Source organism: Onychostoma macrolepis, chromosome 07 (assembly GCF_012432095.1).
Source record: "Onychostoma macrolepis isolate SWU-2019 chromosome 07, ASM1243209v1, whole genome shotgun sequence".
Lineage (NCBI taxonomy): Eukaryota > Metazoa > Chordata > Actinopteri > Cypriniformes > Cyprinidae > Onychostoma > Onychostoma macrolepis.
In genome coordinates this window covers 34,314,792-34,338,100 of record NC_081161.1, presented here as the reverse complement: position 1 = coordinate 34,338,100, position 23,309 = coordinate 34,314,792, and the positions used below count along the sequence as shown (strand labels likewise).

Genomic DNA, 23,309 nt, shown 5'->3' with positions numbered 1-23,309 from the left:
ATGACAAAGCTGAATCACTCCAGTCGACATTGTGACATGATCCTTAAAGTTGCCATAGAATGCATTGATACAAAATTTTAAATTGTTCTCTGATATCTACATAAAAGGTATGTGGCTTAGGTAAGGGCAAAAATACTCCAGAAAGGGTTTTACATGTGCATTTACAACCCTAGGATTTCTCCCTAGAATTAAATGGTCTGTTATTGGCTTATTTGGAAGGGTCATGAATAATAATGTTGAGCGCTGCTCTGATTGACTGTTTTACAGTGCGGCTCATTTCAATTGCTCACACAGCAGGAAGGAAACACAGGGAGGAAAATATATATATATATTTCAATACTTTCTCTCGCAGTTATATCGTCGAGTAATTATACTGTATATAAAATGCGGGCATCAGGGAGCCGCTATTAATATGCGGGGCACTGAAACTGCTTTCAAATGCACGATCGCTTTTTACTTTCACTTTCGTTTTCGAGATTTGCGACGAACTCTGTTTATACTATGGAGCGGCAGTACTTGCCACACATTTTACAAGATCAGATGCTTGTTAGTGGTGCTCAGGATCTGCAAATCATTTGCCATCATCCTCAATCATTTCTACTTACTCTGTTTATATGGTAAGTGAAATCTTATGTACTGCAATGTAACTGGCTACCGCTAGCAAGGAGCTAACCATGTCCCTTTAGTGGCTCGCGTTATTTTATTAGAATGTGTTATTTGCTTTCCGTGCCTTTCTGAATACAGACACCAACCCATCTCTGCACATCACATCCCCTGCACAGCCTGGAACATAACATTTATTCCCATGATCTGCCATTTTCGCTGTTGTCCTCGCTTGTTTCTTCATAATATCTGCAGAACGTCTGATGATTCAGCTGGCGGCTGGCCTAGAACATGAGCGGGTATATGCAAATGTTGGGGGCGTAACTATTAGTGATCCCGACTGTTACGTCACAGTCGGTGTTATGTTCTGATTTGCCTATTTTTCAGTGGTCTTTTTTTATTCACGAGATTTACATAAGAAGGAGGAAACAATGGTGTTTGAGGCTCACAGTATGTAATTTCCATGTACAGAACTCTTATTATTCAACTATGCCAAGGTAAATACAGTTTTCCATTCTATGGCACCTTTAAGAAATCATTCTATTATGCTGATTTGTTGCTCAAGAAACATTTCTTATTATTATCAATGTTGTAAATAGTTATGCTGCTAAATATTTTTGTGGAAATGGTTATACATTTTTTTCAGGATTTTTTTGATGAATAGAAAGTTCAAAAGAACAGCATTTATTTTAAATAGAATTGTAACATCATAAATGTCTTTACTGTTCCTTTGGTCAATTTCATGCATCCTTACTTAATAAAATAAAAAAACATCTTACTGACCCTAAACTTTTGAATGGTAGTGAATAAATTAAATTTTTAATGTACTTTTGAATAAATTACCTTTATGTCTGCCTTATTTTAGAATACCTGTCCACAATGCTACAGTGTCAGATGAGCCTAGAGTCACACTGGTGAAGCCCATCTTTTCTGAGCATCGAGCTGAGTGGGACCGGTCCGGTCCTCACTACCATGCACAGGGCACTACCAGGTCTCATGAAGTCCCAGAGAACAGTTTGTCAGCTGGACCCGTGTGTCCCGAATCCTACTTCTCCATGAACAACTACCACTTGCAGCCCCATCAAGCAGGCTTCCCTGGAACCGTTTACAAAAACCAGCTTATTTCCTCCCGCAGTCCCAGCAGTATTGAAGATGGAAACCAGCCCCTGGAGACAGACATAGATGAGATCAGTGAGAATGAGCGGTTAGGAGAAATTGACAGGAGGGAAGGAGAGGACAGGATGGAGATGCAGGGTTTTGCTCGACCAGTTATAGTGCTGGAGACAGACATTGACAACATGCCTGAGGAAGGGGCTCCATCAGCGAGAAACATTAGAGGGCCAAGGGGCGCTTTGGTGGACTCCATTCTAGAGGATGATTATGGATTATCTAGGAAAGAGCTGATAGGAGAGTTATTTCCACACAGTGTAAATACAGAGATGGGTGGAGAGAGCTGGAGAGGAGGCCACCCAATCAGTGGGGGAACACTAGAGAGGTACACCAATACTTTTTCAGTCTTTCTGCTTCAAAATTGTATGCTTTAATCAATGTGTTACTTGCTGTTTCTTTGTAATTATTTTTTATTTGCACTTTTTTTGAGTGAAACTTGTTTCAAAGTAAATTCTACATGAATTGTCAGTGTATTCTATTCTGTGTATTCTATTCTATCAGAAAGATTGTAACAGTGCCTCCATCTTCATTATTTTGCTTCTGAATGATCCATGACTCTTTCCTAGGCCCTCTAGACTGGGAACATCCACAGTACAAGTTTCACGATCAGTCTGTTATGACATGTCAGCTGACAACCCGCAACTTCTTGCCAGGTTTCGAGAGATCTCAGAGAGGAAAGTGGAGGAGGAAGAACTCAATTATAAGGTGAAAGATTCAGAAATGTATGGCTCGCTTATTTCATGCTTTGTAATTTATTCCTATGATGGAATAATGATGAAGAATGACTAGGCTGAATTTTCAGCAGCCGTTACACCAGTCTTCAGTGTCACATGATCTTCAGAAACCATTCTGATATGCTGATTTCGTGCTCAAGTAATATTTTCTTATTATCATCAATGTTAAAAATAGTTGTGCTGCTTAATATTTTTGTAGAAATCGTGATACATTTTTTTCAGGATTCTTTGATGGATAGAAAGTCGAAAAGAACTGCATTTATTTAAAATAAAAATCATTGGTAACATTATTAATGTCTTTAGTCACTTTTGATCAATTTAACGTGTCCTTGCTGATTAAATTGCTTGGTAGCCCTTTTCCTGAAGACGTCTGAGCGTGGTGACTCTTGATGCACTGACTCCAGCTTCAGTCCACTCCCAAGTGTTTGAATCGGCTTTGCTTGACAGTATTCTCAAGCATGCGGTCATCCCTGTTGCTTGTGCACCTTTTCCTACCCAATTTCTTCCTTCCAGTCAACTTTGCATTTAATATGCTTTGATACAGCACTCTGTAAACAGCCACACCTTCTGTGACTTACCCTCTTTGTGGAGGGTGTCAATGATTGTCTTCTGCACCATTGCCAAGTCAGCAGTCTTCCCCACTATTGTGGTTTCAAAGAACAAGAGATGCTGAATTTATACTGTTGGGATGGTCATTTTAATGAAACTCAAATGTAAATATTATAATATTTTGAGATACTGGATTTTTGACTTTTATGAGCTGTAAGCTCTAATCATCAAAATTAAAACAAAAAAAAACCTTTTGAAATGTTTTATTTTTCATGTAATGGATCTAGAATATATGAAAGTTTCACTTTCTTAAATTCGCGATATTCAAATTTTTTTTAGATGCACCTGTATATGTGCCACTTCTTATAGTAAATGTTTACACTTACAGAAGCAGCTGATGGAGAGCCTTCGTAAAAAGCTGGGTGTCCTGCGTGAGGCACAGAGGGGCCTGCAAGAGGATATTCGTGCCAACACTCAGCTGGGAGAGGAGGTGGAGAGCCTGGTGCTCGCTATCTGCAAGCCCAACGAGGTGGACAAGTACCGTATGTTCATTGGTGACCTAGACAAAGTGATTAGCCTGCTGTTGTCTCTTTCTGGGAGACTGATCCGGGTAGAAAGCGCCCTGGACTGTGTGGACCCAGAGACTGGCCACCACGAGAGGGTGAGGAGAAAAATATAATTGCAAAATGTAAACTATATTATCACCCTGCGTTATATTAAACTTTGGATATATAATACATCCAACTTCATCTGCATACATACAGTATAGACCTTAGTCAGGTTAGATGCCATATTGAATTGAACGTGGATGAAAATGAGGCTTTGCGAGATAAACATACTATCTTCATAATGGCATGCACTGTATGAAGGTTCTCACAACTTTCAAAACTGTCCAAAGGAGTTTTTGCCTGCTGAAAGTTTTCTTCTTTTACATCAGTTGAACAATCAGTATGTCGTTAAACAACAGTACAATCCATTGAACACACTGTACTTCTGTCCCTCACAGCCATGTTTCCTGTCAAAAATTAAATATGATGCTACCCTGACTAAGGTCTATACTTGGGTATAGCGATATAAAGTATATTATATAGCAAATCTCAACTGCTTGATTGCTTGTATCTTTGCAAAATGTAAATTGTATTGTCGCCCAGCTCCAATCTGCAAAATTTGACTATAAGGCATGAAGATAGTAAGATATAAACATTGACATCATATTTTTTTCTGTAAAGCAGCTTTAAAACAATGTGTATTGTGAAAAGCACTATACAAATAAATTCGACCTGGAGTTTTTATCCTTCTGCATGCGTGATTTGCATAGCATTTTATTCTTATTCTCTCTGTCTTTCTCGCTCTTTCTGTCATGTTATAGCTACAACTTCTGGAAAAGAAGAAGCAGCTGCTGGTGCAGATGGGAGAGGCTCAGGAGCTCAAGGAGCATGTGGACCGGCGTGAGCAGGCGGTTGGGAAGGTGCTGGAATGTTGCTTGACCCCAGAACAGATGCGTGACTACGGTCACTTTGTGAAGATGAAAGCAGCCCTACTGGTAGAGCAGAGGCAACTGGATGACAAGATCAGGCTCGGCGAGGAGCAGCTCAGGGGACTTCGAGAGAGCCTCGGTCTGGGGCTGGGGGTCGGGATGGGGTACGGACCGTACTGAAAATTGCTGAATGAGTGTGTGCATAATGGGATTTGAGATGGCCCGAAAAAACCTTGAACTGCAGTATGTTTTAAAGAAAGGACATTAAATAGACATGACAGTTGAGTACAGAAAAGCACAACTATCACAGACTAATGTTCAGTTCAGTTTGAAAACACTACATCACTACTTGAAGTTGTCTGTTAGGACTTCAGCTGCACTAATAACCTTTTGGGAATTTTTTTTTGCGCTTACTCTGTTAACATCTGACACCGCCAAAGAACGCATGCATGCATATATTTCTCATTGAATACAGCAGGGGAAGTGTCCATGCACTGCTATTTATTTATTTATGTGTGTGTATATATATTCATACACACTATATATATATATATATATATATATATATAGATATAGATATATATATAGATATATATAGATATAGATATATATCTTTCATTCTGGTTTTAAGGTCAAATTGCTTTAATTTACAGCCTCACAGTGCATGTATTCAATTTCATTCCGTTCTTTGGCATGGTAAACGTTATTGTTCTGTTTAAAATGTTTTGTTTTATGTATTTGTATGATCATTGAAAACATGTACATAGTTTTACTAAAGTGCATCTTTAAGTTACAGAAGTTTCATTCTGTCATAACTGGAACTTTTCTTAAACGAAATGTTGTGGCATATTATTGCAGTGTTTTCAAAAGGGGCCATTTATATTTACTTTTCATATTCCGTATGTCTTATAGTACTTGCTACACTTTTCTGAGATAATTATTATTGCCAAAGATAAAAATTTATGTCTACGTAAGAATATAAATGTGCTGTGCCTGTTTTGAGAAATGACATGCATAAATGTCTTGAAGATCAGCCTTGCTTTACCAAAGCTCTTATATTGACAAGTTTTTGAATAAGAGTTTTTAGTTAAATGAGATGCACTGTTTAACCCTTATGTATCATCTCACAACATGGCAACTTTTGAGGCGATTGCTACTAGATTTCCTTTTCTTTGTGAGAAACTGGACATTTCTTTAGAAGGAAGGAGAATGCTGCTTCGTTGACCATTTACTGCCTTGAAAGTCTTCTCTTTTTTTTTTTTTTTTTTTTTTAATTGCAAAACAAGGAGATTTATATGAAGACTGAGAGACAAAGAAAAGTGAGATAAATTTGATTTGTATTTGAAGGGCTTGTTGTACAGGAACAAGAAATGAATGTATGTATTTGGTTTCGAAATTGCAGATCAAAAAGGTAAATGTGCCTTTGTGCTTATTTTTACTTTTATTTTTTTGCTTAACTTTGTTTAAAATGTATAGTTTAATAACTATAAACTAGCCTACTCTTGTTCATTTTGTTGTATCATACATTGTAAACAGCATAGCCCTGAAGATGAAAGGAAATACTTGGTTTATTGATAATTTTCCTCTTTTTTTTTTTTTTTTTTTTTTTTTTATTGAAAAGGTTCAATGTAAAACAATGTACAATTAAAAACAATATCTTATCAGGGTTATGCCCTTGTTTTTACAAATTTATTGTTCATTTTTTTTTTTTTTAGAATGTTGTGTCTGAGACTAGCTCTGTGCTTTGGCAATATTTTGCCAATTGACCTCAAACCGATAGACAAAGGACAGACAAAAAACATTATCAACATACTGATTGATTGTGACAAATATTTAACATTGTTTTAACATTAATAATCATTCACGTGTTTGAGGTGTGATTTAATAGATTAACAGCTTGTCGAAACATTACGTAATTAATAATTAACAAGGGTGTTGATTGGATACAAGGCAGTGCCAAGGTGAGCTTATTAACTTCTTGGCGGGAAACGTACAAGTATAAATGAAAAGGGCACGCATTGCGTTTTCTATTTTTTACTTCTTCGGTGCTGGTTTACAATGGGCTACATGATGTTTGGCTTTGTACAAGCACTCAAAAGCACACGATTTACACCCAAACAAAATGTCTTAACCCAGCGTTTCTACATTACCTCTACACCTGCAAAAAACAAAGTCGGCGCTGTGGTAAGTTCAACAGATAAGTTAGTGAAAGAAAGTAGGAAATTCAGTGATTTCCTCGAATCGGTTCTAACGAGCTTAAATCTCTTACGTAATTAAATGACGTTAGTACATAGTTAACCTGTTCAAGTTGCTTTTTTGGTAGGTGAAGTTTGTTTTTTTTAGTTTTTTTTGTCTCTTCAGATTGTTGTAGACATGATACACCTAATCTAGAAGAACCTAAATAAATGCGTTTAACTTTATTTTTATTTTATTTTTTTTCCGTAAGGGTTAAAACTGGTTCACGAGTCGGATATATTGAATGCATCCACAATGATTGCTTTGGTAATATTGTATTCTCATACACCCTTGACCCCACACTTCTAGGAGAGTGTATTTGTGATGGCCTTTATCTCGATTGCCGTCCTTGGTCCGGCTGGATGGATCCTATCCAACTCATGTGACTCCCACAGAAAACGGCCATGACAGAGAAGGATGTCTCCAGATGAATACCAGACGCATCTTTAAAGTGTAGTGGATTGAGTTATACATGATGTTTATACATTTTACCCAAACCTACTTTAAGTATCCATCAGTCTGCATAAGGTGCAGTTTGTTGGGTAAATCGATGTAAAATGAGCATTTAAATCATTGTGTTGTCTGAGATTAAAACCAATTCACGTAATGCTGGTTTCTTTTCTTGTTACTGGCTTGGGGCCACTTCTGAATTGTAAAATGATTTGTGAAACCACAAATGGACTTCAGTCAAGTGAGGTGTAAATCCCTTTAATAAAACTCATGAAAGGCAGTGTAACAAAGGAAAAACACTAAAAGCAAGTTGATAACATTTACAACCACAGAACACCTACTGTACAACCCTAATGCTGCAGTTTGATGCAGTGTCAGTCTTTAAGAGATGAAGAGCTTTAAATTCTGTTTGCACAGAAAAAAAAAAAAATTCATTTTGTAATTTGGGGAGAACTGGAGTGAAAACTTTATTAAGATTAATCATAGCATAGCTTCGCATACACATGTATGACTCAACTTGGCTGTAGAACTGGGATGGTTTCTTCACAATGGAACCACAGAATATACAGAGTATCACTTATACAGGATGTCATAGTGGCCTGGACGGTAGAGCAGGAAGATCCGTGGCTCACTTCCTTCAGGGAAGACATGATTGTTCACCGTTCCACCCTCTCCTCTGTCCATGTATTCCACTAAAATGGGCACGTTTAGTGCCTTTGCCAAGGCAATGATATGGATGTGGTCGCTCTCTTTCGACATGGGTTCCACCTCCTAAAAAGCAAAACATGGATTATTAGATGTTAAGGCTTATCACACAGTATTACTTTTTTTTTAACCATAGTCTTAGACCAGGGGTAGGTAATGTCGGTCCTGCAGAGTTTAGCTCCAATCCTGAAAAAACCCCTCACCTGCCTGTAGCCCTAGTAATTCTGAAGACCTTGATTAGCTTGTTCAGGTGTGTTTGATTAGGGTTGGAGCTAAACTCTACAGGACAGCAGCAGTTGTTATTACGACGTCAGGTGCGTTCAAGTCACTTTGGTCGGAACAAGAAATGTGATTTAACTTTTCTAAAATTCAAATGATAAAATTCAATGATTTTTTTAAACTCTACATCTACAAAATGATGAATGAAGAATGTGCTTCATTGTGTTTTTTCTTTTTTCTGTTTTTATTTCATTTATAAAGGTAACGTAAACTGAATAATTATATATTATAATATATAATATAATTATACAATAATACAATATTTTGTATGTGTAACTTACATAGTTTTATTGTACATTGCAAAACAACTATTTTATTTCAACAGCTTTACCGATGCTGCATATCTTTAGTCTTCGGCTGTGTCCATTGCATCGGACACGTTTTTTCACTGACAAGCCCCCAACTCGGAAACTCGGGAGCTTAAAGAAAATTTGGAATTCCCACTCGTAATAACGACTTTGTGGTGGCGTTCATCTCATAAATACGGTGTATCCGACATGACTTGAACGCACCATTAGACAAACCAGTTCACACAAGTAATACTCTTAGGTGGCACTCACCTGCTGGCAAAACTCTTTGACAGAACGGCCGCCCTCTATGAAATGCTTAAAGAACACATGCTCCCGCTGCAGGTATCCAGAGGTGAGAAGCCTCAGGTAAACCACTATGTAGTCAGACACGCTCTGGTCATTGAAGGAGGTCAGCAGTTCACCAAGTGATTGTTGCTTTTCACACAGCTCAATCAGGTCCATGAACTGACACGAGAGAAACCACAGTGAACATAATTTAAAGTACAATTACAGGACTTAAAGGGCTAATTCACTGCGGACAAGGTAAAAGATAAAAGTTGGCTGTCTATGCAGTAGAAACTTTTTTTTGTTGTTTTTTTTAAAATCAGTGCTGCACAACTACAGAAAACAGGAAAATGGCTGTGGTGAAAAAATGTACAAAAACTTAAACACTCGTAATCTAGTACTGGGCATAGTCGATCAGACTATTTGTGAGCAGGGGTACAAGAATGCAGAAGTATGATCTGTAGTTTTCACAAAAAGCTCTGGAGCTGTCAAAAGTCTGCCAGATGATGCATTTTACATCTACACAAAAAATACTCAGGGATATCTTGATCCTGGCAACTCAGAAAAATAAAACCCATTGTTCATTTACTTATACTATGAGAGTGGGGTACTTGTACTCATACTTGACATGGACTTGGACATTTAGGACTTTTGTAATTACAGTCAAATCCAATTAATGCGTTTTGTGAAAGATAACTAAAAATAACAAAATTAAGATGACAAGACATTAATAATAATCTCCTACTCAAACTTAATTGGTTACGGACTTGGACTCACTTCTACGAGGCAGACTCGGACCCAACGCTATATACTACTGACTCTGTAACAATACAAAGCTGGTTGACAATCTGTGATCTTACCCTTTTAAGTGTTGAGTTTTGAATTTAAGAAGGCATGTCAATTGGGCATAGTTTTGAACTGATACAATTTCCAACTCACAGTTTTGTGAAAGTCCTCGATAGTGAACTCAGTGAAGCCCTGGTTCACAAGGTCCAGTTTGCTCTTTGCTGCCACAGCTTTAAACCTATAGTGCCAAAATTGAGACAGGTCTGGTACTTAAACATTCACTACAATGACAGAAAGACAAACGATTTACAAAATGGTAATTTGCGTAAATAAGGTTGCTGCTATTTCCTGAATTAGTTTAACAATTCCAAGCAAAAGCAATGATATACCTTTGCAGCTCTTTGCTGTCGTCCAGTAGTGACTCCAAATGTGCAAAGCCAAAAGCTCTGTAGAAACAATTTCCATCTGGCCGTGTCTTTCGAATGTAGGAATACTTTTTTTGAAGGTCCTATAAACAAGATGTAAGAATAACAGTTTTACAGAAGGTTTCAGGCACTTGCTGCATATAAAGTAAGCTTGCTAAAATGTAGAAACCTTCATCTTGAGCTGGTAAATGCTGTCTCCTGAAGCATATTCACCCTGAAGCACAGAGAGATCTTGTGTGTCCGACACTAAAGGGTTAGTGGTGGCTATCTATTAAAACAAATCACAAGCAATTAGAGGGTTAGTTCATTTAGTCATCCTCATATCGTTCCTAACCTGTTTGACTTGCTTTCTTCAGTTACACACAAAGAGAGATGTTAAGCAGAATGTTTCTGTTCTTTTCCATACATTGAACTTGAATAGGGAAAAATGCTGTAAAAATCTTCAAAAACAGTTCACATATGACATGTGCTTTATAATATTTCAGGTCTAAAAGGCTGTTCACACCAAGAACAATAACTACAATGATAAAGTTTTAAAAAGAGAATAGCACAGTCCAGACCACAACTATGATGATACAGAAGAATGATATTGTTGGAATCACATTCAAAATGATTTTTTTTTTTCAGTTGATGAATGACACAAACTCTTGACAGTTAACCGGAATCCACCATATTTAAAGAGCTTGAGAAATTAAAGTAGCAGCTGATAACTTCAATATGCACTCATAATAAACAGAACACTGTTGTGCATTGGTGTAGATGATAATATTTATCTTTATAGCATCTAAAATAGCAGACAACTGCACCTTCCTTAGAATAAACAGAACGTTATCTACTGTTGGTGTGGATGTTAATATAATTATTGTTCTTGGTGTCAACAGACAATTCAGTTTTGTGACATTAATGGCAGAAATTAAATACTTCAGAAGCCATACCATAGCTTTGGACAATCTAGAATTTAAAGCTGAAGACTTGGAAAATTGTGCACAAGTTGTGCAGACTACTTTCAGCCAGGGTGCTTTTTTTTTCTTTTTTTCTTTTTTTGGAGTGTTATAGCCCATCTCTTTAATTGTATGGAATTTAAAAAACAGCCTGAACATTCTGCCTAAGATTTCCCTTAGAATAAAGAAAAATAGCTTTGAGAAGGGAGTAAATGATCACAGAATGGTATATGTTTTGTTAAACTATCCTTCGAGTACTACTCTATTCATCACTAAAAAACAGCTACCAATTTGTCAAAAACACACAGAATATCATCAGTGATTTGTTCAGTAACCGTTACCATATATCTAAATTACAAGCCTTTTTTACAATGTGATATTACTCTGAACACTCACCTCTTGCTGAATACGGTCCTGCTGTGCCATAATGGCTTCGTCATGTGCAAGGCAGTTCACTCCTGGAAAATAAATAAGTATATATATAAAAACTGGACCTGAGCACATAATAGTTGAGAGTGATGACAGTTCTGCTAATGCTGCAGTTTAGTGTCTTAACCTCGCTGACTTACATGTCACAGTGCGACATAATGTAAACAAAGACGTGTGTGAAGCAGGGGCATAGCCATCATTTCATAAGTTAGGGGGACAGAGGTGACAAATGTAATGTTTTTTTTTTTTTTTATCAACAAAATAATAATTATTATTATAATGAATAAAAATACAAATTTATTTTAATTGGCTAAGAAATCAAATACACTGCTGGACAATAACCAATCATTTGTAATCTATAATACTTTTGCCTACATTTTCCTGACAATTTTATGATTGGTTTATATACTACAAACACTTTTTCCATTTTTTTAAAATCACAGAATAAGGCAGAAAATATATTTTATAATTTCTGTACTGTAATAAATGATATGCCAATTAGCATTGCATCATTCATATAATTTATTTATTTATTACCTAGAGATGACTTAACACACAAACACTGCATGCAAATGTTTAGCGCTCAGTAATGTTGAATGTTCACATCGTTTTGGATATGAATAAAACGTATCCACAATGATGTAACTATCATGTCTCTTTGAAATTACATTTACATTTAGTCATTTAGCAGATGCTTTTATCCAAAGCGACTTACAAATGAGGACAATGGAAGCAATCAAAATCAACAAAATAAATAATAATGATATACAAGTGCTATAACAAGTCTCAGTTAGCTTAATGCAGTACACGTAGCAATGTTTTTTTTTTAATTATATAATAAATAAAAAGAAAACAGATAGAACAGAAAAAGAATCGAGCAAGCAGTTAGTAAATGAACAGAGTGCAAGTCTAAAAGGGAAAATTACAAAAAAAATAAATAAATAAAAAAATTATATAAATATATTAAATATAGATTTATTCACAGTGGTCCTTAAACTTCTACATGAACACACTTGCTTGAAAATAGTGCAGGGGACGAATTTACATTTCACTAAAAGTATTCTACGCCTGTGTGTGAGGAGTCCTCTAACATCTTTTTATGTTTTAAATAGGGCTGTCAATTGATTATTAAAAAAAAATCTAATTAATTACATAATGTGCTGATTAATCAAATTAATCTCAAATTAATGAGATTAATTAACATGCACATCATGTGCCGATTGATTACAGATAAAGTTATTATTAAAGGGGTCATCGGATGCCCATTTTCCACAAGTTGATATGATTCTTTAGGGTCTTAATGAAAAGTCTACAATATATTTTGGTAAAAATTTCTCAATGGTAGTGTAAAAAACACCTTTTTTACCCTGTCAAAATCAGCTCTGTTTTCATCAAGCCGTTTTTTAAGACATGTTGCTTTAAATGCTAATGACTCTGCTGACTCCGCCCCTCTCTTCCGTTGAGTGAAGAGCAGACTTTATATTTCAGCCCCGAAACTGGCTAACTAGTACATTAATTTTAATTGCATTCAGTGTAAATGGCGACTGATAATGTATTTATGTCGTGCCAGATGAGGCTTGCACAGCCTGGTTAGTGTTTGAGAGAGACAGCACATACAAAGTAACTCACTGAAATTTATCGATGCATACTGTGGTAGAAAAAAAAAAAGATATTTACAAAATATGATTAGATAAGCAACATTATATGGCTGTGATGTATTCCCGCATATCAATATCAACACGATTGCAATGACACTGATTTTATACAATAGTATTTCAATAAAAAAGAAGTTAAAATTAAGTGACTTAGATTTTAGACAAAATATTGACTGTTTTTGCTGTTTCGCTGCCGAAAATAGTTCAGATCAAAGCCACAGCAGAACTGTTTCATGTCTCCGAGCAACACAGCGGTGTTTCGTTACTGAATGAATCCACGTTTTTGAACGAATCGAGTGAGTCAATGATTCAGTGGTCCGTTCATAAGGACAGTCACTTGCCTTGTTTCTGAATGAATCAGCCGTTTGAATGAATCAGTTGAATGAATGAATAAATGACTCACTCATTAAAACAGACACTTGCCACCACCTACTGGTGGTTTAGTCATATTTAAAAGTATAATAAGGTTAGGGGGAAAAAATGACCATTTATAAACTTGAAATGACATCTGTTTTGTTACATACAGCAACTAATTTTAAGTTAACTATTTCTTCACTTTATAGTTGTTTAAGTGAGAGAAAAATCTGTAACTTAGTCCAGATTGGGGGAATTGTAATTTTTAATAATTTCTTTTATTATGTAAATAATTTTTGCATTGAAATTTGCATAGATTTTTGTTTGTATATGCTATCAATTATAGGTCTTAGAAAGAAAATCGGAATTGGCAAAAATTGGTATCGGCAAGTCACACTTCCAAAAAAATCGGAAATCGGCCAAGAAAATTGCAATCGGTGCATCTCTATAAAAAACCCTTATACTCACTACTTCTGTAAATGAAGCTAGATCACGAATGATTCGCGTGAACATAGATGCATTTAGGCAGATCGGGGATCGGCGCATTCGAAAGCGAAAGTAACGTTAATCCTCTGCATCTTCAGCAGCTCAGATGTCGGGAGTAAATGACTACTGCTATGTTCATTATTACATCCAACAACAAAACACCTCAATCACCTAATCGGAGACGTTCTTGTCTTCCTCTGCACCGGAGTCGACACAAGGGCGTACTGATGACAGCTCACTCAGGGCGGGTCTAAGGTAAGACGGCCTTGTCAGTCAACTATTGTGGAAGCGGTCTGTGCAGAACTACGTCATTCTGACAGGAATCTCAGAACAGCCTGATTTGAGAAAGGAGATTTTAAAGTGGTCATATGATGCTATTTTAAAGATCATTATTTTGTGTATTTGGTGTAACAGAATATGTTGACATGCTTTAATGTTCAAAAAACACATTATTTTTCAAATATTGTACATTATTGAAGGTCCGCTATGCCCCGCCTCTCTCAAATGCATCGTTTTCTACAAAGACCCTCCTTCCGACAAGCGCAGTGTGTTCTGATTGGCCAGCTGACACAGTGCATTGTGATTGGCCGAACACCACAAGCACACGTTGGAAATGTAACGCCCCTATCCATAATCGCGAGCTTCAGCTTTCAAAATAAATGTAAAGACAGTTAATAATGTCCTTAGTTTTACCATCAGTTCAAGCCCGAAAGGGAACATAGTCGCATGACAGACACAGTGATGATGCTCGTATGTATTTGCAGTACCCAAGCCGCGGTTAAGACAGCTGACTCCACTGTGATGTAACCCTGTCTCTCTCTCTCTCTCACACACACACACACACACACGACGCGATACTCTGCATTTGAACAGTCAATAGCAAATACTTAAACTATTGACAAAACATACTTACAGTCGCTGATTCAGAAGCGCCAGATTGTCATTGCGAAGTCGGAATTGACCAACTTTTTTTAGAAATAGCCTTTGCACAGCCAGCCTTGTACTCTACTGGGTTCACGAAATTGTCGTCTATAAAATGTGTTGCAAAAATTCGAACATTTAGGTTGTGCTGTTCTGTTGTAAACAAATCTTAACAATGATTCCTAATTGTATCTACTTTTGGAGGGCCAAATAAAGTGCTTTTGCTTTCGCATAGAAACACACAGCGTCTCCCTGACATGGCTGCATCAACACTACTGCGGTTACTAAACCACGCCTTCTTTCTTTGAGTGAACATTTGGGCGCGTTATGCAAATATTTCCACATCGTGACATAGACATGTGGGGGCGTGTTTGAATGAGGCGTTTTAGCCCGGTCTGGATCAGACTTCTCTTTTAGATAGAATAAATCCTTTTGTTGGAGACTTTGAGCTTTGTAACTCTGCAGATCGTATACATGCACAAACAGCTACATACCACACTAAAGAAGAGGAAAAATAGAAATCGCATCATATGACCCCTTTAAAATAGGGTTTTAAAAAAACACTGGTGGAATTTTATCATTATAGGATGGATGTGTGTACACACTTCCAACACACATTTATGTTCAAACAACTTGTAAAGTGAATTTAGCGTCCGATGACCCCTTTAAAGATAATAGCTATTATTGTGTTCATTTAGAAAAAAAAACACTGAATAGACATTCCAAAAATAGTAGCTTTAGATAAAAAAAATTTCAATTCAAACTCTCCTCTGGATTCACAAACGCTTCATAAAGGTCCGATTTGTTAGTTAAACATGCGTATGTTAATGAATTCTGATCATTCGTAAATAGGCCGCTCCTGCATGCTCATTCACAATTAGCATAATCCCTGCCTATGAATTACAGCTATGCAAATTGCGTGTCCAGGAACGCAGTGGAATATTCTGGTCTACTTTCTCAGGTTTGGCTCCAGCATATTGCATAAATGCGAAAAAAAAAGAAAAAAAAAGAAAAAGACTAAAAGGCCATATGCCTAAAAATAAATATTCAATACCGTGTGTCCACCAAAGCTTTTTTAGCCAGCTGAAAAAAATTTAAGGTGCACTTCTGTAAACGGCCAGCTGGTGGCGCTTGAAAATTCTCCAATAGGGTCTGGCTGCAGACTTGCACTTGCACTCTCAGACACTTGCGCTTCTGTTTGAATCGCTCAACATTTTACAACAGTAGCCAGGTGGCGAAGACAAGAAAAAAGAAACTAAATTACAATGTCACTTGCATTCGACACGAATCACTAATTTAGTACAATAACGAACAGGGCCCTGCAACTCATCTGTAGGAGAATGAGACAAGACCCGCGAATCCGTGGCTACAGAACAGCAGGATATGAACGCAATGCGCAAAGTTTCTCGTTAAGCTGTTTCCTCCTGTAGAAAACCATAAACACTTAATATGGCTTAATGTATTGATACATTAAGTGCAACTAAAAGATAAAATTCGATGTATAGTTATTATTAAATGTACTACAAGGCAAGCAGACGGCCATGAACACAATACGCAAACTTTCACTTGTCCTCCCAGACAGCAAAACGCTTAATGTGGCATAATGGACTAAATTTAATACAATAATAATAATAATAAGGGACTTAAGGGTAACTTATTCTGTAGTCTTTGACTAAGATGATAAAGACAATTCATTAGCCTATAAGTCTTGTTGACACAAAGATACAGACCAGCAGATATAAACGTGCATAATGAAATGCATTAAGTGATATTAAAAGGACGCAATGCGTTAAATTGCACGTTAAACGTTTTCCTCCCACAGAAAATTATTTTAAATAAAACACGTAATATAGCTTATGGACAAAGGCAATGATATAAAAGAACCGTAGACAGTTTATTCAATTTGGAAAAATAAAATAAGTAAATAACGTGAAATTTTGCGTCTTGCGTTTATTCTATGATTCTGAAAGAAAACACGCAGTGGTTGTTATAGTAACACATGCGAATTTCACGCGCATCTGACTGACAGAACCGCGCGCTTGTGTTTCAGCGGTGCTGTTGATGTTTTGGTTATATTAGCAAATAGTTTGCTCCTAAATTCAGTGCAACAGCATTACGTTGAAGAGGGTAAACTTTATCACTCGACTGAATCTACACAGGCATTTTAGGTGTCCTTGCTCCGTTCATGTCTTTAAAAGTGAGCGGTGAGCGCTGCAGCCGTCTTCAACCGCTCAGGTAATCAGGTCAATAGACCCATTTCAGGGGCTGCCAAAATTAAAGTCAGCCAGGGCTATAGAAATGCATCTTAATATTTAAGTAAATAATATTTAAGTAAATCTCCATATTATGCGTACGCTAGCCTGATGTTACTTTCTCCCATCCCATCTCTAGTTTTGACGTCTATCATCAGGGGGGGATCAAACCTTATTTAGAGGGGTCAACCCGACCACAACTAAAACACAAAGAGATTCACCACTTGCATCCATAAACCCATTTAATATCCATTTAACATCACATTACGGTCTACAGCTGATTGGCAAACAAGGTTACATCCTATTCAAAGTCTTTGAGTCGTAATGGAAATATGACACGTTAGGAAGATTGGGTTTTAATTTTGGTTAAATGAGCTAAGAGTCTACTCTTTGTACATCTAACGCTCTGCATATTTCCTCTTGCTGCTCGTACAGCAGTCAAAGCAGATTGTTTCTCTAATGCAAGCTTCCTCGTGCAGGATCCTGCGAGATGTTTTGCTTACGCATGTCAGCTGATCCTTTAAACTGCGTGACGGAATGTTATCTTTGCACTTACCCTCCATCTCTCCCTGTGATGATTCCTGCTGCTCATCCGCCATCTTGATCGAGTTCTTTCTCCACCGCCCCCTCTCATGTACACTTCCGGGTCGTGTCATTCAGGATCACACATGCTGCCAGTGTTTTGTTTAATACGGAATACCTTTACTTACGCTGGGTTTTAAAAATAAAAATGTTATTTAACAGGCTTGCAGTGCCGCTGAGGACCCTTCAAAAGCTGACCAAGGCACACAGACGGCACCATACTAGTTTGACAAGTTCGTGTGTATTTCCTTTTTCCCACCTTCACATCTTATAAAATGCTTCACTTTGGTCAAGAGGTTCATTTTGATTATCATATAACAACGTGGAATATTTTGCAGGATTATTTTTATTCTATTAGAGCAAAACTGATTATGTGACATTTCCATAGGAACCAATAGCAGTTTTAAAATTGTTATATCTTAGCCTGTTAAATACTTGTATTTGACATGAATTAGCCTCGAGTTATGCGGCACCAACCAAAAATGCTAAATTAATTACCATTTCCAAACAGTTGTCTGCCATTGGTCGAACAAAATGGCCCCGCCCAAATCTCAGAAATTAGTCTCCAACGTTTCTAATTGGCTAATACACTCGGTCCATGCATTAATTCTTCTGTAGTGTGAAAGCATCTTGTTTTCTCAGGACAAATATTTCAGTGATATTTGTCAGATAGTGGTTAAAGTCACTTACTGCATTTTCAAGAATACTTATTGTAAGTTAAAGGGGATTAGATATATTTTGTTCTAAATTCTAACTATTTATAACATGTTCACAGATGAGTTGATTGAAAACATGGACAAAAAAGCAACATGGGACAGATTCTACACAGAAAATGGAAGCAAAGGCCAATTCAAAAATTTTGAGTGGTTCTTTGGATTTCACTCAGTCCAGGACTTAATTCTTCCTGTAGTTCAGAGCATGTCTTCTTCCCAAAATGGCCCATTGAACATCCTGGACATGGGTTGTGGCACATCCGCATTAGGACCTTGTATCTACACAACTTCTCCATGTGCTGTGAAGGTCACCTGTGCTGATATCTCTTCAGTTGCAGTGAAACTTATGCAGAAGCACGCTAATTCTACGTCAGTACAGCCATGTAACCCATCCTCTGCTCTTGCCTTCCTGGAGCTGGACTGCACACAGTTAAGAGGATACTTTGGGGCCGGAAGCCTGGACTTGATATTGGACAAGGGTACTACAGATGCTTTAGTTCGGTCTAAAGAAGGTCAAGTTAAGGCTGGACAGATGGTGAAGCAATGCTTACAGGTGCTGAAGCCCTCAGGGTGTCTCCTACAGTTCTCAGATGAGGATCCTGATGCCAGGCTTGTATGGCTCGAGAGAGAAGTTAGAGGAGCTACACTGACAGCTGATGTAGGAGTTCAAGAGCTGGGAGAATTGAGAGGGGTCAGCTATTTTTGCTATCAGATTTCTCCTCGTACTTCTGAAGAAGTTTCAAAGTGAAAATACAGTGTCTGTACAAAAATATTTAACACTGATAGCATGATCTTTTTGATCTTTAAATTGTTTGCGTCAGATGAACAGGAAACAATACGATTGTACTACAACAATTTTAGAGACTTTTGTAAAAAATACATGTTTATTTCAGAATTAAAAGCAATGTTTTGTTCTGTGGTGCTTAATTTTTCCATCAATGGCAAATCAATTACAATATCACAGCTGTAACATGAGAATCATATAACATAGAAAGGCTCTATAAACAAGCATCACTTATAAGAAAATATATGAATAAAAGGACACCGTACTTAATAAACACCCCCTCCAAAACAACAATTCCTATCATTCAAACAAGGTGTTTAAATGCCATGCAGAATGTGGATTTAGTATCTGTAAGCACGTGGTCTCTCTCTTGTGTATGGATTATATGAATTATATGGTCTTCTCTGTTTGTGCTTCATGACCAAGTTGTTGACTGGCCAGTAGGGGGCAGCAGATGAATTAACACCTTATAAATAAATAACCAGACATTTAGTACGTTTTACATTAATATAATACATTAAGCTATAAATGGTTTGAGAAAAATAATTAAATCCATTTGTACCTCTGTAGAAGGGTTCCCTTTCAAAGCTCTGGTATCCTGCTGTTAAGTGGGGGGGGAAAGTGTCGCTGTAGAACTGTGCACCACAGTTGAACTGTGAACCAAAGCCACTGAACTGCCTCATCATTTGGCCTTGTGTCCAGGCTGGAGCTGGAAAATGAGTGTAAAAACGGTCACTTTCATTTTAACAAAATAATCAAACATGACTAATAACTGCAACTATAGATATATACAGACGTAGATGCCTCATTAGCGACTGAGAAACGCAAGCCATCCGCCATTTTTGGAACGGTCTGTGAACTCTCGAGTGCAAGTTGACTGTGTGCGTCTACAACAGCAAGGTAAACGCATGTATATCTTTGAATATTCATTGATTATTATGGTGAATGACGCCAAGTTGACCGTTCCAATATTGTCGAATATGGAATCTATACATATCTATGACTACAACATTCCCCAGCGCTTACTGAATTGTACAATTAGCTCATCATGAGAATAACTGTGTTGGTTAAGTAAATTTTCTCAGGAGTGGCTTGACTGTTACCATTGTTATAGTGGATGGCAGGCATCACAGATGGATTGAAGCCTCTCTCGTTGCTATACGGAGGACCTGTTAAAAGTGCATGTTTTGAATTATTAAATGTTACACAAAAAAAAAAATGTTATATACAGTATATACTACAGAAAGTTTGGATTTGGTATAATTTTCTTCTTATGCTCACACAAACTTAATTTGATCAAAAACAGAAACAGTGTGAACTATAATTTCAAATAGCCATTTTAATATAATTTATAAAATAGATTTTAAAGTGTACTTTATTCCGGTGATGGCAGATCTAAATATTTTTTTTAGTAGCCATTACTTCAACCTTCAGTTTCACATGATCCATTATAAATGAATCTATGTGCTGATTTGGTGTTAAAAAAAAAGAAAAGAAAAAAAGTAGTATTATCAATGTTGAGAACAGTTGTTGCTTAATTTGGTAAAAATTGTGATTATCGTGATTCTTTGATGAACTGTTAAAAAGAACAATTAATTTAATGCATCCTTATTACATCTACTCATTCTGCAAAAAACAAAAAAAAAGAAATTATATACATAGTCCAAACTTTTGTACAGTAGTGTACCTTGATGGCGTAAGGGAGCACTTGAGGTAGCAGTCTTCCAGTTATGGCGGTCATGTAATGGTGGGTGATTGTCTGCCTTAAGCATGTCTGCAAAAATAAAAATGGGTGACTAAATGTTCCATGTACTCTTAGGAAAGCCATTAAACAATTAGAACTGTTTTGTTGGTACAGAGAGTGATGCCAGAAAAAACCCCAAAAAAACCACTTTATTCTAGGACCCAACCAAAATCCATCACTCGTTCAAAATCATAGAGGCTTACAGTATTTTGCACTTTTATGCTACAGCTAACCAATGACAACAAACTCAACCTGCATTTCTCACCCAGATTTGGCAGTTCCACTCCCCAAGCCTGTGCTACATGCTCCAGCAGCAGGCATGTAATCTGCCGGTGGGCGACAGCATTCCAGTGTACACCATCCTGCATACGATGTTGCAGGCTGAACCGGAACTTGAAGTGCAAATCTAGCACATCAAAGCCGTACTCATTGGCAAGAGTGGCTCCAAAGTAGTTAGCTTCAATCACATCGAATCTCAATGTGGGACCCATGTGTTGGATCTGAATTTGTGGGCAAGATGAAAAAGTCCAGGATTATTGATTTTCATCATCCCTGTTCGAGAAGGTTCATTCTCTACCATACAGTTAGTTTTTTTTGTAACCCACCTCTGGAACCAAGAATCCACCCACAATCTTTTTTCCCAATGGCATGGTCATATTCCATACAACCAGGCTTTCTGCAGGCAAAATGGTCTTTAGGTTGCTGAAGAACTTGTTGAGGTTGTCCTTATATTCTGTTGCCCATTCACGGCTGTACCTGTACATTGCAGCAAAACAAAAATCATGTTAATTGAAAAATAATTATGACATTCTAAATATCTAATGGCGATAAAAAAAACTAAAGAAGAGCACTCCAACCTTGATATATCCCACACACAAGAATTGACGATGACCAGGTCTGGCTTCATTCCCGTTTTAAAGTCTGTCAAGATGCTCTCCATATAGCGTGAACAAACACGCGTGACAAAATAGAAACGGATCAAGTGGTGATCCGTCCTGTACTGTCTAGTTTCTTTATAGGCAGTGCCATTATTCATTTCACCAAGTCGGCCACCTTCTACCAGACAGTCTTGCTCAAAGGAAAACTCACCCTGGGAAATATGGATAAGACAGATGCATCAGACATTGCTTAATCCAGGGGGTCACCACACTCGGTCCTGGAGGGCCGGTGTCTTGCAGAGTTTAGCGCCAACTTTCCTCAACACACCTGCCTTGAAGTTTCAAGTATACCAAGAAAGACCTTGATTAGCTGGATCAGGTGTGTTTGATTAGGGTTGGAGCTAAACTCTGCAGGACTCCAGCCCTCCAGCAACAAGTTTGGTGACCCCTGGCTTAATCTAGACTGGAAAAAGGAAAGTTCCTATTCTTCTCACAGTTACTACAGAAGTAACTATTCAAAGCAGCTTCATGTTTTCCTCTATTCACACATTTATTGATCAAAAACTGTACATTAGAGTGTTTAGCCAAAATCTTGAGAAGTATAGATAGCTGAACTTTTGGACATGGTATCTGGTCATTAGATGGTCAACCAGCTATAATGTCCCAAAAACCAGCTTGACAACACTAAAATGGCAAGGCCAGCTGGTACTGTAGCTGATTTGTTGTTGTTGGTCCAAAATGGTCTACCAGTTTACACCAGCAAGAAATCAGGCAAGCCTACCATTAAACAAACAAACAAACACACACACACACACACACACACAATCTGAATTTTACAAACAAAATATACATTTAAAAAAAATTTAATATGTACATCAAAAGAGTTGTAAAGGAGACATATAAAACTAATAAAACATGAATCCAGATACTGACCTTGCTTTTTAGCTGTGATACACTCAAATACGCATCTCTCCTCAACATAAGGACTAGATCCTTGTAAACAGAACGCTGAACTAGAGAGAAAACAGTCTTATTAAAATCATGAAGGCCATTATTATCACAATACCTATTAATCTTCGCAAGTACTCACTTGAATCTCCTAAAACCACAACGAACTTGTTGTGGAGCAGCTGGTTTGCAGTGCGCTGAGTCACAGGCCTCATACTGGTTTTACTGTAAGTTACCTGTCTCAATTAAAATCACCGTAATTGACTGAAAAGCAAACTTTGGAACTTTGGAACAAATAACAATACGATATGCGTAGTGTTCGAACCTTTAAGCTCGGGTTCCTAGCGTCAAAAACAACTAATTAACAAGACCGTTAACAAGGATAAATTGCGTGTCGTAATGAGATTCTAGGAAAAACTGTGAAGTGTGCAGAAAAGTGAGATATTGCTCCCCTTGCGGTTAATATGCACAAAACATCTTTGACTTCCTGTGTAATCAGTGATCTCTTTAATACTAAAGAGGAACATTTCCGATAGTTTCCGAAAATGCCCGATAACAGAGAAAACACATTATACAAAACATAAGCATAACTCAGTGTAAACATTGTACTTATTTTCGTATTTTTTGTTATTTT

General features: G+C 37.2%; 5 protein-coding genes across 12 annotated transcripts in view; 3 read left to right on the top strand and 2 right to left on the bottom strand.

Annotated features, from left to right (window-relative positions):
- The window catches only part of shroom4 (shroom family member 4), a 43,341-nt gene extending 37,142 nt beyond the window's left edge, over window positions 1–6,199 (top strand). For all 3 annotated transcript variants that reach the window (XM_058780705.1, XM_058780706.1, XM_058780708.1), the window contains 4 exons: window positions 1,469–2,098; window positions 2,340–2,478; window positions 3,445–3,717; window positions 4,426–6,199. In XM_058780705.1, coding sequence (XP_058636688.1) covers window positions 1,469–2,098; window positions 2,340–2,478; window positions 3,445–3,717; window positions 4,426–4,713 — 1,330 coding nt within the window. In that variant the 3' untranslated portion in view covers window positions 4,714–6,199. The remainder of the gene's footprint in view (window positions 1–1,468; window positions 2,099–2,339; window positions 2,479–3,444; window positions 3,718–4,425) is intronic.
- A 321-nt stretch (window positions 6,200–6,520) lies between these two features.
- LOC131543416 (cytochrome c oxidase subunit 8B, mitochondrial-like) lies at window positions 6,521–7,359 on the top strand. The gene is made up of 2 exons (XM_058780722.1): window positions 6,521–6,717; window positions 7,078–7,359. The coding sequence occupies exons 1-2, from the start codon at window positions 6,592–6,594 to the stop codon at window positions 7,174–7,176; spliced, it is 225 nt and encodes a 74-aa protein (XP_058636705.1). The 5' UTR covers window positions 6,521–6,591; the 3' UTR covers window positions 7,177–7,359.
- A 101-nt stretch (window positions 7,360–7,460) lies between these two features.
- On the bottom strand, window positions 7,461–17,723 carry otub1b (OTU deubiquitinase, ubiquitin aldehyde binding 1b). 2 transcript variants are annotated; one of them, XM_058780716.1, is made up of 8 exons: window positions 17,583–17,651; window positions 14,025–14,188; window positions 11,326–11,387; window positions 10,158–10,256; window positions 9,953–10,071; window positions 9,717–9,801; window positions 8,763–8,957; window positions 7,461–7,989 (listed from the first exon to the last, which is right to left on the bottom strand). In XM_058780716.1, exons 3-8 carry the CDS (start codon window positions 11,353–11,355, stop codon window positions 7,792–7,794), a joined length of 726 nt encoding a protein of 241 aa, XP_058636699.1. In that variant the 5' UTR covers window positions 11,356–11,387; window positions 14,025–14,188; window positions 17,583–17,651; the 3' UTR covers window positions 7,461–7,791. The 2 variants fall into 2 exon arrangements, with proteins under 2 accessions (XP_058636699.1, XP_058636698.1); XM_058780715.1 differs by lacking the exon at window positions 14,025–14,188 and having other exon boundaries at window positions 17,583–17,723.
- On the top strand, window positions 16,291–19,077 carry cskmt (citrate synthase lysine methyltransferase). Of its 4 annotated transcripts, XM_058780718.1 has the most exons (4): window positions 16,293–17,009; window positions 17,506–17,660; window positions 17,771–17,841; window positions 18,384–19,077. In XM_058780718.1, coding segments are annotated over exons 2-4 (759 nt in total). In that variant the 5' UTR covers window positions 16,293–17,009; window positions 17,506–17,658; the 3' UTR covers window positions 19,070–19,077. The 4 variants fall into 4 exon arrangements, with proteins under 4 accessions (XP_058636700.1, XP_058636701.1, XP_058636702.1 ...); XM_058780717.1 differs by lacking the exon at window positions 17,506–17,660 and having other exon boundaries at window positions 16,291–17,009; XM_058780719.1 differs by lacking the exon at window positions 16,293–17,009 and having other exon boundaries at window positions 17,112–17,660.
- A 148-nt stretch (window positions 19,078–19,225) lies between these two features.
- On the bottom strand, window positions 19,226–23,133 carry fam113 (family with sequence similarity 113). Of its 2 annotated transcripts, XM_058780714.1 has the most exons (10): window positions 23,001–23,133; window positions 22,818–22,911; window positions 22,661–22,740; window positions 21,707–21,939; window positions 21,455–21,605; window positions 21,115–21,349; window positions 20,793–20,879; window positions 20,209–20,274; window positions 19,668–19,814; window positions 19,226–19,571 (listed from the first exon to the last, which is right to left on the bottom strand). In XM_058780714.1, exons 2-10 carry the CDS (start codon window positions 22,888–22,890, stop codon window positions 19,447–19,449), a joined length of 1,197 nt encoding a protein of 398 aa, XP_058636697.1. In that variant the 5' UTR covers window positions 22,891–22,911; window positions 23,001–23,133; the 3' UTR covers window positions 19,226–19,446. The 2 variants fall into 2 exon arrangements, with proteins under 2 accessions (XP_058636697.1, XP_058636696.1); XM_058780713.1 differs by lacking the exon at window positions 23,001–23,133 and having other exon boundaries at window positions 22,818–22,977.
- Between the last annotated feature and the right edge of the window lie 176 nt (window positions 23,134–23,309).